At 50.7% G+C, this 17,837-nt stretch overlaps 1 protein-coding gene across 2 annotated transcripts in view; it reads right to left on the reverse strand.

The window, feature by feature from the left end:
• The window catches only part of CAPN2 (calpain 2), an 86,551-nt gene that overhangs the window by 47,473 nt on the left and 21,241 nt on the right, over positions 1-17,837 (reverse strand). Inside the window, exons 1-2 of one of the 2 annotated variants that reach the window (XM_075595525.1) lie at positions 13,928-13,980; positions 7,429-7,547 (exon numbers count right to left, since the gene is read on the reverse strand). In XM_075595525.1, coding sequence (XP_075451640.1) covers positions 7,429-7,547; positions 13,928-13,940 — 132 coding nt within the window. In that variant the 5' untranslated portion in view covers positions 13,941-13,980. Of the gene's footprint in view, positions 1-7,428; positions 7,548-13,927; positions 13,981-17,837 lie in introns of those variants that run through there. The other variant, XM_075595524.1, reaches the window with a different exon arrangement.

The raw sequence follows: 17,837 nt of genomic DNA on the forward strand, positions 1-17,837 counted from the left end.
ATTATGTTGTAGATAGGGTTAGTACCATTTACATTAGGAACCAATAAAAAGATTAAGGGAGTACAATATAAGCTTTGAAGTATCCAAACAGCATGCCTCAGAGCACCTCAGTAATGAGAACTCCTGGGTGCCGGCGGATCGTCTCTAACCACGGATCTGCATTAACCACCCTCTCCGGCTGCAGAGAAGTGCCACTTCCCACACTGACAAATGGTATTAGGGTCACTTGTACAGGACCCGCTAGGATTCTCAATGGGACTAGTAGTACTGGAATAATAGCGAGGGATATCCCGACCAGAAGAAAGAGGGGGGCCGGGTCACAGACCAGTTAAGCAACTAAGAGATATACCTTCATCTGAGAGTAAAGTGTGGGCATTCATAGAAGCACATAAAGCATCGATAACCATAAAGAAATAAAGAGACATTACAACGTTGTATAAAGTGTGGTGTGTGGTCCCCGTGCCTGGGGATCTGAATAAGAGACCGCTGTATGACAAAAGTTCCTGGCGCCCATTATTCTACAACCGCGCACAGCTGCCTGAACCCAGTCCGAGTGAAGGTAAGCTAATCAGGGTAGCCATACATAACGCACCGATGTAACCGCCCCAGAACCGGGCAGGGAGGGTTACATTAACACCCAACACATTTCGTTTTTATGTAGTCCATGTTTTGATGAGGAAAGGGCGGTGGTTTCCAAAGTAGCATTACACAGATTTTGACACAACGCTACGTACTCGTGTAATTACAGAAAGTAAAACAATGATGCACCCAGACACGACGTATATTTTCTAAGAGTAGACATCCCGAGCTATCCTGCGACGGGTCACTTTAAGCTGTCATACACAGGCAGACTATAAAGATGGCCCCTTTCTAGGTGCTTCTGCTCCACACTAATGCGCATTTTAATTTCCCCTCCCCCACCACGGCAGGAGTTTTATTCTTACAGGTACGGGGAATAAAAATGCGCCAGTGGGATCTTATGAAATAGAAAAGTGTTCAGACACTATTGTAAATGCAAATGTATATGCAACATGTGCTTAGGGATTGATTTTCACAAGACGCCTCAGAAACAATTGCGTGTGTGTATAATATATATATATATTATATATATGTAGCCAGGTCCCCCCTGGCCCTCCTCACCTGCGCAGAGTAGCGGGTACCACCGCACCATGCCAGGCAGTTGCAGGGGCGATTGCGGCTCCCGGCGGCATCAGTGATAGGGCGCCGCCATCTTGTGTGCGTTCATGCATGCGCGGTGCGCGTGTGCAGTCGCGGCGGCCATTTCACCTAGCGCAGGAAAGTGTAGGGAGGCAGGAAGGCCCCCTAGCTGTTGCGCATGCGCAGGAAAGTGGCGCGGCGGCCATTACTATAGCACAGGCGCAGATAGAGAGAGGTAGGCGGCCATTAGAGAGGCGCCCATGTGGTCCTCATAGGGAAAAGCCCCAGAGGGGACTACAACTCCCAGCAGGCTTAGAGACAGGTGAGTCAGATGATTGCAGGCAGCCAATAATGTTTGCAGTTTTCCCTGCAGAGTAGATACATTGTATGGGCAATGTGCTATGAGTCAGTCAAGCTGAGGAGACAGTGGGGGAGGGAACGGGGGCAGAGAGCTGCGAGCTTCTGCCCTAGGCCAGAAGTACCCCGGGCTAGAGTTGAGGCCCTGGCCCCCCACTAGTGAGGGTGGGTGTTCATAGGGACAGGCCCTTAGGCAAGTACCCTGTGCCCTTTCAGCTGTGTGCTAGGCAGGGACTTAGGTAAAGACCCTGTGTAGTTCCTTAGTGCAGGGAGAAAGAGAGACCCTGTGCAGTTCCTTAGTGCAGGGACCCAGTGAAAGGGGTTTGCTGCATGTTCCTGTGTTAGGGTGACCATTCGTACCGGTTTTACCGGTACAGTCCCGGTTTTTTGAGGCCTGTACCGGTTTAAGTCTGTCCCGGTTTTTGTCCCGGTTTGTGTCCCTGGTCCCGGTATTGCGGGGCAGCGGCGTTGAGAAGAATGCGGCGGCGGGTAAGTATTTTGTGTATGTGTGTGTGTGAATGCTGCCGGGGGGACTGAGTGATGGAGAATGCCGGGGGCGGGACTTAGAATGCCGGCCGGCCCGTAGGGGATTGGATGAATGATGATGCGGGGGCGGGACTTAGAATGCCGGCCGGCCCGCAGGGGATTGGTCACACCGTTGCAGGCATGTCAGAGGAAGCCGGGGGGCGGGGCTTCCGCTTCGTGAAGCGCACACGTGACTGACTGCCTTCCCGCTCCCGGCTTCACTGTGCGGTGAGTGTCCCCCTTCTGTCCCGGGTCCCAGCCAGGCGGGAGGTGCGCAATAGGAGGTGGTAGCGGGGGTGCGCCTGCCCTTGCCCCCCGGCGCGCGCGCCTGCCTTTGCCCACCGGCGCGCCTGCCTTTGCCCCCCGGCGCTCACTTCCCCCCGTCCACTTGGTGTGGGAGATAGGCTCGGGGGCGGGCAGTGGTGGCTGCGCGTTGTGCGGGCGGTGTAGGGGCTGGCGGGGTGTGTGTGTGGGTGTGGGTGTGTGTGTGTGTGTGTATCAGTGTGTGTGGGTATCAGTGTGTGTGTGTGTGTGTGTGTGTGTGTGTGTGTGTATCAGTGGGTCTCTCTCTCTCTCTCTCTCTCTCTCTCTCTCTCTCCCCCTGTCTCTCCCCCTGTCTCTCCCTCTCCCTCTCTGTCTCATCTTAACTGCCGTATACCTACACCGAAGTAACCCGCCCTGCTTTCTTCCAGATCTGACTCAAGTTTCACGCGGGAGACATCGGAAGACAGGTAGGGAACACCTCCCCTCCAGTATAGTACCTTGAGGGACTGCGGATCAGGTAAGATCCCAGGCGGGATTGCTGCTTTAGAAATTGTGAAGAGGGGGCGTCCTGACAATGGTTAAGGGGTAGAGAAGTCATTCACATCTGGCTTTTTTTTTTGTTCGATTAGTGAGGCCATCCGAGACACACACACACACACACCACACACCCACACCCACACCACACACACGTAACTAGGACTAATGGTAGTAAAGTATAAGTGTAATACAATATATAAACTGTTAATGTAAAAAAAAAAATTGTGTCCCGGTTTTTCATTTTCAAAATCTGGTCACCCTATGTATGCTGTGTTGCTGATCCAGAGACTGTCCTTACGGTGGGACGTCCGGCTGGACCCCATCCCACGCGGAGGTACAGATCAGCGCTGGACCAAGCGATGCCAGTAGACCCTTTGCGAAGACACCCAGGTGTAGAGACACCTGGGCAGGTATTTACAACCTTCCACACGTGCACCAACTTTACCTTGCTCCTCACATGTGACAGGCCTGTTCACACACTTGGGTGGGCTTGGACTCTTTGGACGCGGGGTTGGGAAGGGGGTGTAAGGGTATAGCCCAGTTAGGGGCTAAGAAGGTTACAGCCCAGTAGTAGGGGCAAGGTTATAGCTGCCAGCTAGTGGCAGAGGGTGGCACAGCTGTGTTGCTATATGTGATGTGATGTTATTGTTTTGCCCATATAGTAAACAGTTACATATATATACTTCATGGTATGTGTTTCCTATTTGTGGGTTCTGTGTCAGGGGTAATTCTATACACCTGGAATCCCTGCACAGGTGGAGGCGCTGCAAGTATACGTTCCAGGATATACACCAGGCTCCCAGTGGCGGAGGTTCAGGCCTCCTGTGATCCTAACAGGTATTGTACCACACTGGTAACAGATGTAGATTTCCCCACATGGTCCCTATCTGCGATTGGGGGGGAATACCCGTTACATATATATATATATATTTGTTGTAGAGGTATCTGTACCATGTTAGCCGAGCTTAATAATCAAAAACAAATAGTTGATGCCGTTCTGTGGCTAACAAAATGCTTGTATTTGTGCGAGCTTTCGAGATACAGTGATCTCTTCTTCGGGCGATGTTAAAATGGGCCATTTTAACATCACCCGAAGAAGAGATCACTGTATCTCGAAATCTCGCACAAATACAAGCATTTAGTTAGCCACAGAACAGTATCAACTATTTGTTTTTGATTATATACATATCCAATTGAGGCAGGCTTGGTTGAGATGTCTGGGATGGCAGCACCTCCAGAGGTCCGAATAGGCTAAGAAGCCAGGCAGGACCCCTCGACCAAGACAAGAACTCTTCTAGGTTTAAGGACCTTTACGCCTTACCTGTGATTTTAATTCTATGAAATTGTGTGCACAATTTTTTATTTACCTTGTATTGAGCGATTCAATTTTATTATGCAATTGGAAGCGTTTTTAGTGTTCATCTTTTACAGAGCTATACATCCATCCATATATACTGTACATACATATGTACACACATACATATACTGTACATACACACACCTATACATACACATACTGTACATACAAAAAAGAAGCAAAACAAAAAGCCAGATCCACAAAGCTCCGTTAACGCACGGATCATAACATACTGTTATCATAATCATTAACAGATGTCATTTTCTCATGAGGTTAACGCAAATCCACAAAGCTAATTATATGCAGAAACAACGGCCGTTACAGATCTCATTAACATCGGCTGAGCAGTGACCTCTCTGGTAAAATAAAAACGCCTCTCCCTCTAACCTTCAAATCCCCTCTTACCCCTCTCCCGGGGGGGGGGGGAAACTTATTGGTGCTCCCCAACATAACTACCCCACTGATACACACACACACACACACACACACACACACACACACACACACACACACACACACACACACACACTACCTATACTGATAATCTGTGGGTCAGTGATCTGTGCTGTGCTCCTGTAGCAGGGGGCTACATGCTGCTCTCCTGGGGTCTCTGTCCGTGTGATGACATCATTACCCAGAGACAGAGGAGCGCAGGGGATCCAGCATGGGGCCCCGTGCTGAGAGGAAAGTGCCTCCGGTGAGACTCAGGTCCCTCCCCGCTGCAGGCGAGAGTGGGAAGCCGGGTGATGTTTCTAAACACTCTAAGGCTGAGTCCCCGCTGGCGCTGAGCTCGCTGAGCGGGCGGCGCTTGGCGCGGTTACTTGCATATATATATATATATATATATATATATATATATATATATATATATATATGCAAGTTCCCGCTCATGCGATGCGCGCGCATGCACGGGCACACACGCTCAGCGCTTTTGTAAATAAAATGTTAAAACTTTCCCGCTTGCTCAGATAGCCCGCAATTGCGCCCCTCCTCCTCCCCCCTGCGCATGCGCGCGCCCGCAAGTTGCAGAACACCCGGCGCTCATGCTCTAAGCATGAGCGCGCTCAGCGCCAGCGGGGACTCAGCCTGAGGGCCATGTATTTGCAACATTGAAATCATTTATAAACATCATAAGTGCAGTCATATATGTGTATATAAACATGTACATATGTATGTAGAATATTTGTTTCTTCTGGTGGTGCAGTTGGTGCCTGTGCAACAAGCACCCAACTTACAGAGGCGTCGCACTCTCCCCTACAACAATCAAACTAATTGCCAAGGGAGAGCGCGAGGCCTCAAACACTCTTACCTAGTCCGGCGGCATCTCCTCATGCAGGGTCTTGGTATCATGGCGTCATGTTGCTATGACAACGGGACGCTCCATGGTGCCGCGACGTCCCGTAGTCATGGTAATGCAACCCCATTTGACGTCGCGGAGCCGCAATGACAGGATGCTGAGGAGATGCCGCCGGAGAAGGTAAGAGCCCAGGCCCCCGCACATGTCCCTGCACTGAGCCCCGCAAACATCCCGGCCGGCCCTGCAATCCAATGTACACAGTGCTGTACGTAGAAACCTGCAGGCACAAAGCGTGCAATCTACAGTAATTGTTAGTGCTTACGTGTAGCGGAGACTTATCCCTGTTTAAATAAAGCAGCCTCAGAGCTCTGAGAATCCTGCAGAGAGATAGTTAATTGCAGCCACTCAATTAACTAGTCTCCACCTGGACTAATGCAAGCTCTGTAAAAAGCCTCATGTGAGACATAGGAGAGAGATTCCTTAGCTCACAAGTAGGCTGACAAGGAGAAGGACAGACCAGAGATTTCCTTATCCCACAACTGGGCTGACCTGAGGAAAAGATGATGTCTTGATGCACACAGAAGGACTGTATGCTGACAGCAAGACAAGGGGACAAGACCTCTATACCTGGACATGGACATTTCCATAGCACACAAGGGTGCTGACCCAGGAGAGCTGAGAGGCCTTCCCCTACAGCTACAACAACAGAAACAGAGGAGACTTTCTTGTTGGGCTGTTGTATATCTATATCTATATATGTTTGGGGTGGTAATCAGCTTAGCTGGAGTAAAGGTTTAGATATTCTCCAAAGCGGAGTAGGCCTTTATTTTGTTTATTTTGCCTTGTTAAAGGAACAGGCGAAATAAAGTCAGGATTTAATTTCATCCTAATGGGTCTCCATTAAATGTACCTCTGCACACATCTCTTACATTGAGGCATAAGGAAATAGTTCTCCTTGAGACCTTGGGTTAGTTACTAACACTAGGAATCGAACTGGGTTCACTTGCTACACGTACACACAAATAAAACGTGCAATTTTTCCTCTAGGTAAACACTCAGGATATCAAAAGAGTTTCTATAGGATTGAATGGAAACATTGGCGCAGTATATCACCACGTATGGCACCACATATCTAATAGGAAGCAGGGCAGGACTAGTGGCAACGTGAGAAACTTTCAAACTGGTCAAGTCCTAATGCCAGCTGCTCGTGACCTTGGGCGGTACACAATGTCCCTTTGCACCAGATACAAGGAAACAAAGCATTTAAAAACAAAATAGTAAAGTTTCTCTCCCTACTCTTCAAAAACAATGTCTCTATTCAGTTTAGAAGTTACTGGCAACGCAATCATAAGGCTGAGTCCACAGAGACTTCAGCCGTGTGGAGGCGCGCTGAGGCTGAGGGAAAGCGGGTGTTTTCCCTGGCCTTAGTTCGTGCGCCATCCGGGGGCGTGTCGGGGGGCGGGCCAGTGACGTCACGGAGCTGGTTCACCCTCATTGGGCGAACCGCTCACTTGACCGGCCCCTGCGCTCCCCTCAGCGCTGAAATGAAAATGTTCTTGTCGGCTACGCTTCCGCACACCTGCGGAAGCGTGCGCGAGCCCCTGCTAAAGCCGCTCTCATTGCGGCTGCAGGGGCTCACTGACAAGCGCGAGCGTAGCTCAGTTCGGGTCAGCGCCTAAGCGCTGACCATGCCCGCGGCCTTAGTCATTTAAAAATAATTTATATACAATGTAGAAGTTGCTGAAACAACCCACACATCACACATCACACAATACATTTCTAATTTGCAAACCTACTGGAGACCCGTAATTGGGCAAAACGGCCTCGGCCGCTGGAGAACATCTTGAGAGTACCGGTACGCCGGTCTCAGGCCTCATGTATGTCAAAGGAATACGGCGGTCATTTTGCTGTATGCCGTTGCCCGGATAGTTACCTGGAAATGGAATATTCCGGAATAATTCTCCTGGAAGCTCTGGTTTTTGGGGACCACACGGGACAGCACTTGTTCATTCAGTGTAAGAGATGCAATGGCCGCAAGGAGCCAGCAGTCGCCTAAAAAAAAGACATGAATGGGTTAGTCCAGACTGTAGGAGCCTCTGTGCGTCCTGGCTGTGTGCTGCTGTTTGTACTGGAGTTGTTATGCTTGGCTGAGAAGTGACACGTATAGTTTCTCCAGAGCTCAGTTATGGAATGAACACCGTAACTCCTCTGCTGAGGGGGGAGCCCCAACACATTGTTTTCCTGCACGGAAGGGGCATAAAACACGATAACACCGCCGCTAGCCGTGCTGCTGTACAACAGAAGATGTGTATTGAGCAGTAACATTAACTTGAACTGGAGTGTGTTTCATTGTGGCTCTATAGTAAAGATTTTGCTACCCAGTAAAAACGCTCTGAGCAAGCAAATTCTCTTTGTGGAAGATAACAGCGAGAGCCCTGTTCTTTTTCTTTGCACGCAAACTGTATATAGACTAATTCCCCACAATAAACAGTCTAACAGACATTGATATATAGGGCTGCCATTTGCAAAAGTATACAGACCAACAGCAGACAAACAAAAGTCTCCATTATTCTGAATGGGATCCCCCCTGCAAAGATAATTCTGCGCTTGATCGGCCATTTCTTTAAAAACGGTCTGGAACTGTCCAACCCCCTTGATGACGTAGATCAGGGGTCTCAAACTCCGTCCTTGAGGGCCACCAACAGGCCAGCTTTTATGGATATCCCTGCTTCAGCACAGGTGGCTCAATCTGCCAAGCCACCTTTGCTGAAGCTGGCTCTTTAATTGAGCCACCTGTGCTGAAGCAGGGATATCCATAAAAGCTGGCCTGCTGGTGGCCCTTGAGGACGGAGTTTGAGACCCCTGACGTAGATGATGGAATATGGGTATCTACACCATGAGGGGGAATGCTATAGGACCATATCCGGTCATCTATGCCATCAAGAGGGTTGGACCAGGCATAGTATTGTCCTATAGTATTCCCCCTCGTGATGTAGATACCCATATTCGGTCAACGTCATCAAGGGGGTTTAGCTATCTGGAACTGGGCACAAATACAGCTCTTATCCTTAACAGCGTGTGTGAGAAATTACATTATTGTGCCTCAGCGAACTCATCTGTTATTGCATAATAAAACCTCTCCTTTCCCTCCTCTATCCCCGAGGCGGACACGTAGATGAAAGCCTTCGAAAAATATACAACGAAGATTCCACCCCAGGGTTGGCTGCACATATTTCCCTGAAGCAAAACTGCAAAGCAACAAGGTTTAGTTGCAAAGGACAGTATTAACAAATCCTTTGCATGAATTCCTGTGAGGCAGAATAAATATATATTTTGCGTGCCTCCGAAAATGTTTCTCTCTGCATGAAAAGGAGGTTTGTGTTAGTGAGGGAGCGCTACAAAGCTCAATGGCTGAAATCATTCCAGGTCTGCCAGGAAGCAGTAACATTCTCACATTACAGAAGCGTTAGCAAATGGGGAAGACAGACATTATTGCTTCTTTAGAAATAATCAGTAGAATGCAGTTATAAAGTGGTTTGTAGAAAGAATTTATCGTAGACGCAAATATGGTTTGGAGTCCAGGGTCCTATTTTGAATTTCTTGCAATTGCAGCAGGCTGATTTTAGGAGGGTTTGTAGAACACATTTTAACAATGTGTCTAACTGATGCCGAGACCCCCTTTTCATCCATGAAATTTCTCGGGCCCCCCCTGCCTGATGTAATCAAAATCACATGACGCCAGTGCACGTGAGCTGGTTCAGCCATTGAGGGCGAACCAGCTTTGTAACGCCCCCGCCACGCGTCTACAAAAAAAGTATTTATAACACAAATTACATAACTTAAAAATAAATATTATGATATTTGTCTAATAGCGTCCCCATTTCTGCAGTATTATTAATCTCAATCTTCCCTCTCAGGACCTCTCTCCCCTCTTCCAGTCTCACACTCCTCTCCCAGTCTCTCCCTCTCCCTGTATTTCACACTCCCCCTCCAGTCCCTCTCTATTCCTCCCCTCAGTGTCGCCCCCTCTCTCCCCCCACTCTCTTTCCCTCCCCCCCAGTGTGTCTCTTTCTCCCTCCCCCCATTGTCTCTCACTCTCTCCCCTCTCTCAGTCTCAGACTCCTCTTCCAGTCTCTCCCTCTCCCTGTATTTCTCACTCCCCCTCCAGTCCCTCTCTATCCCTCCCCTCAGTGTCTACCCCCACTCTCTTTCCCTCCCCCTGTGTGTCTCTCTCTCTTTCTCCCTCCCCCTAGTGTCTCTCTCCCTCCCCCCATTGTCTCTCACTCTCCTTCCAGCCATTGCCTCTCCCTCCCCCCAGTGTCTCTCTTGCACTCTCCCTCCAGCTATTGTTTCTCCCTCCACCCGGTGTCTCTCTCACACTCTCCCTCCAGCCATCGTGTGTCTCTCTCCCTCCTGCCGGTGTCTCCCTCCCTCTCACCAGTGTCTGTCTCATCCCCATGTCTCTCTCATCCCCCTCCCCATGTCACACTCACTCTCACCCCCCTCCCCATCTCACACTCTCACACCCCTCCCCATGCCCCAGTCTCACACTCCCTCCCCCATGCCCCAGTCTCACACTCACTCCCCCATGTCCCAGTGTCACCCCCTATGTCCATGTGTCACTCCCCCATGTGCCAGTCTCACTCCCCCATTTGCCAGTCGCACTCCCCCATGTGCCAGTCTCACCCCCCCATGTCCCAGTCTCACCCCCCCATGTCCCAGTCTCACACCCCCATGTCCCAGTCTCACTCCCCCATGTGCCAGTCTCACTCCCCCATGTGCCAGTCTCACTCCCCCATGTGCCAGTCTCACTCCCCCATGTGCCAGTCTCACTCCCCCATGTCCCAGTCTCACTCCCCCATGTGCCAGTCTCACTCCCCCATGTGCCAGTCTCACTCCCCCATGTGCCAGTCTCACTCCCCCATGTGCCAGTCTCACTCCCCCATGTGCCAGTCTCACTCCCCCATGTGCCAGTCTCACTCCCCCATGTGCCAGTCTCACCCCCCCCCCATGTCCCAGTCTCACCCCCCATGTCACAGTCTCACTCCCCCATGTCCCAGTCTCACTCCCCCATGTGCCAGTCTCACTCCCCCATGTGCCAGTCTCACTCCATGTCCCAGTCTCACTCCCCCATGTGCCAGTCTCACTCCACCATATGCCAGTCTCACTCCCCCATGTGCCAGTCTCACTCCCCCATGTGCCAGTCTCACTCCCCCATGTGCCAGTCTCACCCCCCCATGTCCCAGTCTCACCCCCCCCATGTCCCAGTCTCACTCCCCCATGTCCCAGTCTCACTCCCCCATGTGCCAGTCTCACTCCCCCATGTGCCAGTCTCACTCCATGTCCCAGTCTCACTCCCCCATGTGCCAGTCTCACTCCACCATATGCCAGTCTCACTCCCCCATATGCCAGTCTCACTCCCCCATGTGCCAGTCTCACTCCCCCATATGCCAGTCTCACTCCCCCATGTGCCAGTCTCACTCCCTCATGTCCCAGCCTCACTCCCCCATGTCCCAGTCTCACTCCCCCCCATGTGCCAGTCTCACTCCCTCATGTCCCAGCCTCACTCCCCCATGTCCTAGTCTCACTCCCCCATGTGCCAGTCTCACTCCCCCATGTCCCAGTCTCACTCCCCCATGTGCCAGTCTCACTCCCCCATGTCCTAGTCTCACTCCCCCATGTGCCAGTCTCACTCCCCCATGTCCCAGTCTCACTCCCCCATGTGCCAGTCTCACTCCCCCATGTGCCAGTCTCACTCCATGTCCCAGTCTCACTCCCCCATGTCCCAGTCTCACTCCCCCATGTGCCAGTCTCACTCCCCCATGTGCCAGTCTCACTCCATGTCCCAGTCTCACTCCCCCATGTGCCAGTCTCACTCCACCATATGCCAGTCTCACTCCACCATGTGCCAGTCTCACTCCCCCATGTGCCAGTCTCACTCCCCCATGTGCCAGTCTCACTCCATGTACCAGTCTCACTCCCCCATGTGCCAGTCTCACTCCACCATATGCCAGTCTCACTCCACCATATGCCAGTCTCACTCCCCCATGTGCCAGTCTCACTCCCTCATGTCCCAGTCTCACTCCCCCATATCCCAGTCTCACTCCCCCATGTGCCAGTCTCACTCCCCCATGTCCCAGTCTCGCGCCCCCATATGCCAGTCTCACTCACCCACTCTCCCCATGTCACGCACGCTGATGCAGGAAGCAGGAGATGCTGCTGTGTAGCGCAGCGCCACCTAATGGCCAAAAGAAAAGTTGCAGCTGCAGACAGCTTTTTTTCCTCTGCTCCTGGCAAAATCGCCGCTGCTTCCTGGCCCCCCCTAAACAATCTTGCGCCCCCCCAGGGGGGCGCGCCCCCCAGTTTGCGCACCCTGGGCCGCCAACAAAAAATGTACCAGCGCTTATCTTGTGTAAGTAAATAAATATATGTAGCCCTTTTTGTGAACCGGCCTGACCCACCCAATCTCACATTGGCCCCTTGTGGTCTAACCGGTCCCTTTCCTTGCCTCTCCCTCCCCCCAGTGTCTCTCTTGCACTCTCCCTCCAGCTATTGTTTCTCCCTCCACCCGGTGCCTCTCTCACACTCTCCCTCCAGCCATCGTGTGTCTCTCTCCCTCTCTCCCTCCAGCCATCATGTGTCTCTCTCCCTCCCTCTCACCAGTGTCTGTCTCATCCCCATGTCTCTCTCATCCCCCTCCCCATGTCACACTCACTCTCACCCCCCTCCCCATCTCACACTCTCACACCCCTCCTCATGCCCCAGTCTCACACTCCCTCCCCCATGCCCCAGTCTCACACTCACTCCCCCATGTCCCAGTGTCACCCCCTATGTCCCAGTGTCACTCCCCCATGTGCCAGTCTCACTCCCCCATTTGCCAGTCTCACTCCCCCATGTGACAGTCTCACCCCCCATGTCCCAGTCTCACCCCCCCATGTCCCAGTCTCACCCCCCCATGTCCCAGTCTCACCCCCCCATGTCCCAGTCTCACCCCCCCATGTCCCAGTCTCACTCCCCCATGTGCCAGTCTCACTCCCCCATGTGCCAGTCTCACTCCCCCATGTGCCAGTCTCACTCCATGTCCCAGTCTCACTCCCCCATGTGCCAGTCTCACTCCCCCATGTCCCAGTCTCACTCCCCCATGTGCCAGTCTCACTCCCCCATGTGCCAGTCTCACTCCCCCATGTGCCAGTCTCACTCCCCCATGTCCCAGTCTCACTCCCCCATGTCCCAGTCTCACTCCCCCATGTCCCAGTCTCACTCCCCCATGTGCCAGTCTCACTCCCCCATGTCCCAGTCCCACTCCCCCATGTCCCAGTCTCACTCCCCCATGTCCCAGTCTCACTCCCCCATGTGCCAGTCTCACTCCCCCATGTGCCAGTCTCACTCCCCCATGTGCCAGTCTCACTCCCCCATGTGCCAGTCTCACTCCCCCATGTGCCAGTCTCACCCCCCCATGTCACAATCTCACTCCCCCATGTCCCAGTCTCACTCCCCCATGTGCCAGTCTCACCCCCCCATGTCACAATCTCACTCCCCCATGTCCCAGTCTCACTCCCCCATGTGCCAGTCTCACTCCCCCATGTGCCAGTCTCACCCCCCCATGTCACAATCTCACTCCCCCATGTCCCAGTCTCACTCCCCCATGTGCCAGTCTCACTCCCCCATGTGCCAGTCTCACTCCATATCCCAGTCTCACTCCCCCATGTGCCAGTCTCACTCCACCATATGCCAGTCTCACTCCCCCATGTGCCAGTCTCACTCCCCCATGTGCCAGTCTCACTCCCCCATGTGCCAGTCTCACTCCACCATGTGCCAGTCTCACCCCCCCATGTGCCAGTCTCACTCCCCCATGTCCCAGTCTCACTCCCCCATGTGCCAGTCTCACTCCCCCATGTGCCAGTCTCACTCCCCCATGTGCCAGTCTCACTCCCCCATGTGCCAGTCTCACTCCCCCATGTGCCAGTCTCACCCCCCCATGTCCCAGTCTCACCCCCCCATGTCACAATCTCACTCCCCCATGTCCCAGTCTCACTCCCCCATGTGCCAGTCTCACTCCCCCATGTGCCAGTCTCACTCCATGTCCCAGTCTCACTCCCCCATGTGCCAGTCTCACTCCCCCATGTGCCAGTCTCACTCCACCATATGCCAGTCTCACTCCCCCATGTGCCAGTCTCACTCCCCCATGTGCCAGTCTCACTCCATGTCCCAGTCTCACTCCCCCATATACCAGTCTCACTCCACCATATGCCAGTCTCACTCCCCCATGTGCCAGTCTCACTCCCTCATGTCCCAGTCTCACTCCCCCATATCCCAGTCTCACTCCCCCATGTGCCAGTCTCACTCCCCCATGTCCCAGTCTCACTCCCCGATGTGCCAGTCTCACTCCCCCATGTCCCAGTCTCGCGCCCCCATATGCCAGTCTCACTCACCCACTCTCCCCATGTCAGCACGCTGATGCAGGAAGCAAGGAGAAGCTGATGTGTAGCGCAGCGCCACCTAATGGCCAAAAGAAAAATTGCAGCTGCAGACAGCTTTTTTTCCTCTGCTCCTGGCAAAATCGCCGCTGCTTCCTGGGCCCCCCCTAAACAATCTTGCGCCCCCCCCCCCAGGGGGGCGCGCCCCCCAGTTTGCGCACCCTGGGCCTCCAACAAAAAATGTACCAGCGCTTATCTTGTGTAAGTAAATAAATATATATATATATATATAACGACTTTTCACATACTAGGAGTGTGCGCTCTTCCTTTTGTTTTTTAGATTTGTTCATTGCATTAGGTTCATGCCTGAAGAGCTGCCTGATCTCCCCAGCTGATTACACTCCCTTTACAAATTGTTGTTGCTGAAATAATAATGTTGGAATGGACATATTATTGAAATGGACAAGGGATGGGGATAGGGGGGGTCTATGGAGAGGAAATTCTTAGCAGTGTTCGAAATCCATAGCGTCTGTTTTGTTTATTTTGCCATAAGTACTGTCCCCTCCGGTCCCACATCCAGACTCCACCCACGCGGCAACGTCATTAGTGCGCTGTTCCTGACCCCGGCTATTCCTCTGGACTCCACTCTTCTACGCTCCTGACCCCGGCTACCAATGACGATATGCACCTCTCCAAACCAGACCACGGCTTAAGTACCTACAACGATCTGCACCTCTCCAACCCAGACCTCGGCAAGTACTCTGACTATTCATACCTCTCCAACCCCGACCCGGCTACCTCGACCATTCTACACTCCAGACGCGCCCACGTGGCTGTGGGTTGGCGTTTATATATATCCCCACCTCGGCCTCGCGGTCACGCCTAGTTTGTGGTGAGCACTCTGTTACAAAGTTTTGTTATCAGTAGACCCATAAGGCCAGGTGTTTGGCTCAACGCCCAGAAGTACCAAGTCTCCAATTTTACAAAATAATTGGATAAAATGTATCTTTTGTATCTTATGTATTTTATTATATTTTGTTATTTCTACTGAGCTGTTTTAACCCAATTTATAATTGGTTTAGTGACCACTCAGATGATAGGCTTTAGAATAGGGAGTAGCCATTTATATTCTGCCTAGCAACTTATGGTAAACAAAGAGAACCACATTTGTATATAAGACCTGATTGTGCCCTCCCCTAGTAGAGAGTCTCATTGACTTTTTAATGTGTAAGATCATACTCAATGCTGTACAGGCAATAAACTACTCATTATCTACGAACCCGTGTTTGTGAGTTTGCAAACAACGACATTGTACACTGAATTTATTTCAACTACTGTATGGACTTATTGGCAAGTACTAGCACACATTGTTTCAATTTTGTTGCAAAATCTGCCCCGTATTCAGGTATACATCTATGCATCAATACAATCCACATGATAAGTAATTAGCTAAGTTGCCGATTGATCCGTTCTCCTGTGATCGATCAGCGAAGATTCGCCTAGGGTTTTTTCTAAATGGCTGTCAGTGCAGCATAAGTGGACTCAAGATACAAAGTTCTGTGGGGAAGATCATGTGACCCGGCAGTCACTAGATACAATTGGTGCACTGCTAGAGAGGGCAGGGCTCAAAAAGGGGTGTGCCAGAGCCTGTTTCAAAAGAGGAAGCGGATGTGACTTTGTAAATGGTTGCTATAGGAACAAAAAATGCTTGCTACATTATAATACATTAAAAATGTTTTTTTGTTTTTTTTAAATGCTACATGTATTTTCTCATAGTACAGAACTGATATATTTTTAAAAACACACACACGTAGGATATTGCTTAGACTGCAGCTTTAAGCCACCTAGAATGAATTTGATGACTGTACAATTTATGCTTTGACTTGTTTTATGTACCGGTGTATACTGTATATACTGCAGAATGTTTTCTTGCAATATGTAATGTCAAACACCTTATATTAAACATGAAATAAAACTAGTTTCACAGGAAGTTCTTGTTTTTCTGCCACTGCACTCTTGTCTTCAGTCAAAAGATCTAACAAGGGGGCTGGGAGAATCTATTGATAGAGGAAAGATGAAGGTAAAACTGACCCTTTGTGACAAGGCCGGGAAACGCTGGAAGCAGATGTTGCTTAGCACACTGGACTGGTCATATAACTGCACTACATAATATTGTTTCAGCTGAGTCACACATTCTTGACATCCCAGTTCTCATGGGCGTGGACTAGAACACTACAGTAGCTTCCCACACCACAGCCTCAGGTTTATTTAAACCGGCTAATGTATGGTAATAATGCATTACAATGTCGCAATGTGGTGCTTGGGAACAGAAGAGCACTTTTTATACAGCTAGGTTGCTAAAATATCCAGATGCTGAGCAGATACTGAATTAAACAGCAATAGTGTGACTAAGAGAATAACTACAGGTTAAAGCTCCTTCCCTCATTATAACAATAAATAAGGGATTAAGGGCCATTCTAAGTAGTTCCGTGTCATAAATCCCTTTTGGCCCTTTCACATAAATAGGCTTTAAGGTGTATTCTGGCGCTAAAGGGTATTTTATTGCATAGCACCTGTTAGTATATATGGGACTACATTAATGTGTGCACTGATTTGTACTTTATTGCAATTTTTTGGGGCAGCAAGAGGGGTAAAGTCATCACAAACAAATAACAATGAAAGCTAAACATCCCCCCTTAAAAAAAGTCTAATTTCAGAAATGTGTGACTGGTAAATAAATGATGTATTTTCACTCATCCTGTGATCCTCATTAGGTTACCGGAAGTGGGAGGTGTGCAATAAACATTGCTGATGATATACATTTATAACCATGGTGGGGATATTCTTTGCATCAAAAGCGCCCCTGCAGTAGCGTAGTGTTTTGTGTTTAAATATGCGCATCAAACAGCAAAAGGAAGCACTCTGGGTTTGTATTGATTAGTATGAACGAGACAAATTGCTTTACAAAGTGCAGAGTTTCCTCTTGGCTAGGAGCCCTTCGTTAAGTAATTAACATTGCAGCAAAGTAGCATTACCGTCCCCTGACAGGCATCTGAGCTTTCCATTTTTTCATGAAAGTAACTATGACTTGGAGCCAGATCAACAAATCTCTGTTAAGGGACAATGTCCCGATTACCTGTATGTTACCGTCACATTAAGCCTTACCGCAGACCTTCAAAGGCTAAAAATGTCACGTTAAGTCATGTTTTCTCCCAGAAACAGCAGAGTATGAACTATAAGGCCCGTAAGTGATAATGAGATGCACAAGAGGCATCCGTCCTCCTAACCGCGTATATCTACTAGCGTCTGCTAAGGTTAACACAGGGACTTAACGTTATGTCATATCTAAAGGGGGGATTACTACCATCCAGAGCCTGAATTTTTTTTTCCCCCTCCCGAGAGGGTTGGGGGGTACCCTCCCCTCTCGTTCATCAGATCCCAATCCACTTCAGTGGTTCGGGTGCATGCCCTTGGACTGTCCAACCGAAGTCAGAGCCGCCCTCGGAACGGGTTCCCTGAAGATTTCAGCCCGAAAGCCTAGGTCTCCAGGGACATTGATGCCTCCTCCGTTAGGATTCAGGACATCCATCTCTTCCTCCCTCTGGCCCGAGGCCCGCAAGGGAGTTTGCGTCATCTCCCCTCTTTCGAGGGTTGTGCGGGTGCACCCCAGCCCCGAAGGGCTGGTTGTTCGAATGCCATCCCCCCTTAGCCCGAAGGCTCAGGGGTTCTGTGGTCCGGGGCCTGGACACCACCTCTCAACGAGCTAGAGGGCCAAATGCTTGCCACAGACCTTTCTACTGAAGCCCCAGATAGGATGGTACTGCATTTGGTCATAGCTGTGCAGGCCGAGAGAAGCATTCATATCGCCTTGATCTTAGCCAAAAGGCCGAGAAGTGATCCAGAGCCTGAAATATGGGGTTTGCTG

Source organism: Ascaphus truei, chromosome 4, assembly GCF_040206685.1.
Source record: "Ascaphus truei isolate aAscTru1 chromosome 4, aAscTru1.hap1, whole genome shotgun sequence".
NCBI lineage: Eukaryota > Metazoa > Chordata > Amphibia > Anura > Ascaphidae > Ascaphus > Ascaphus truei.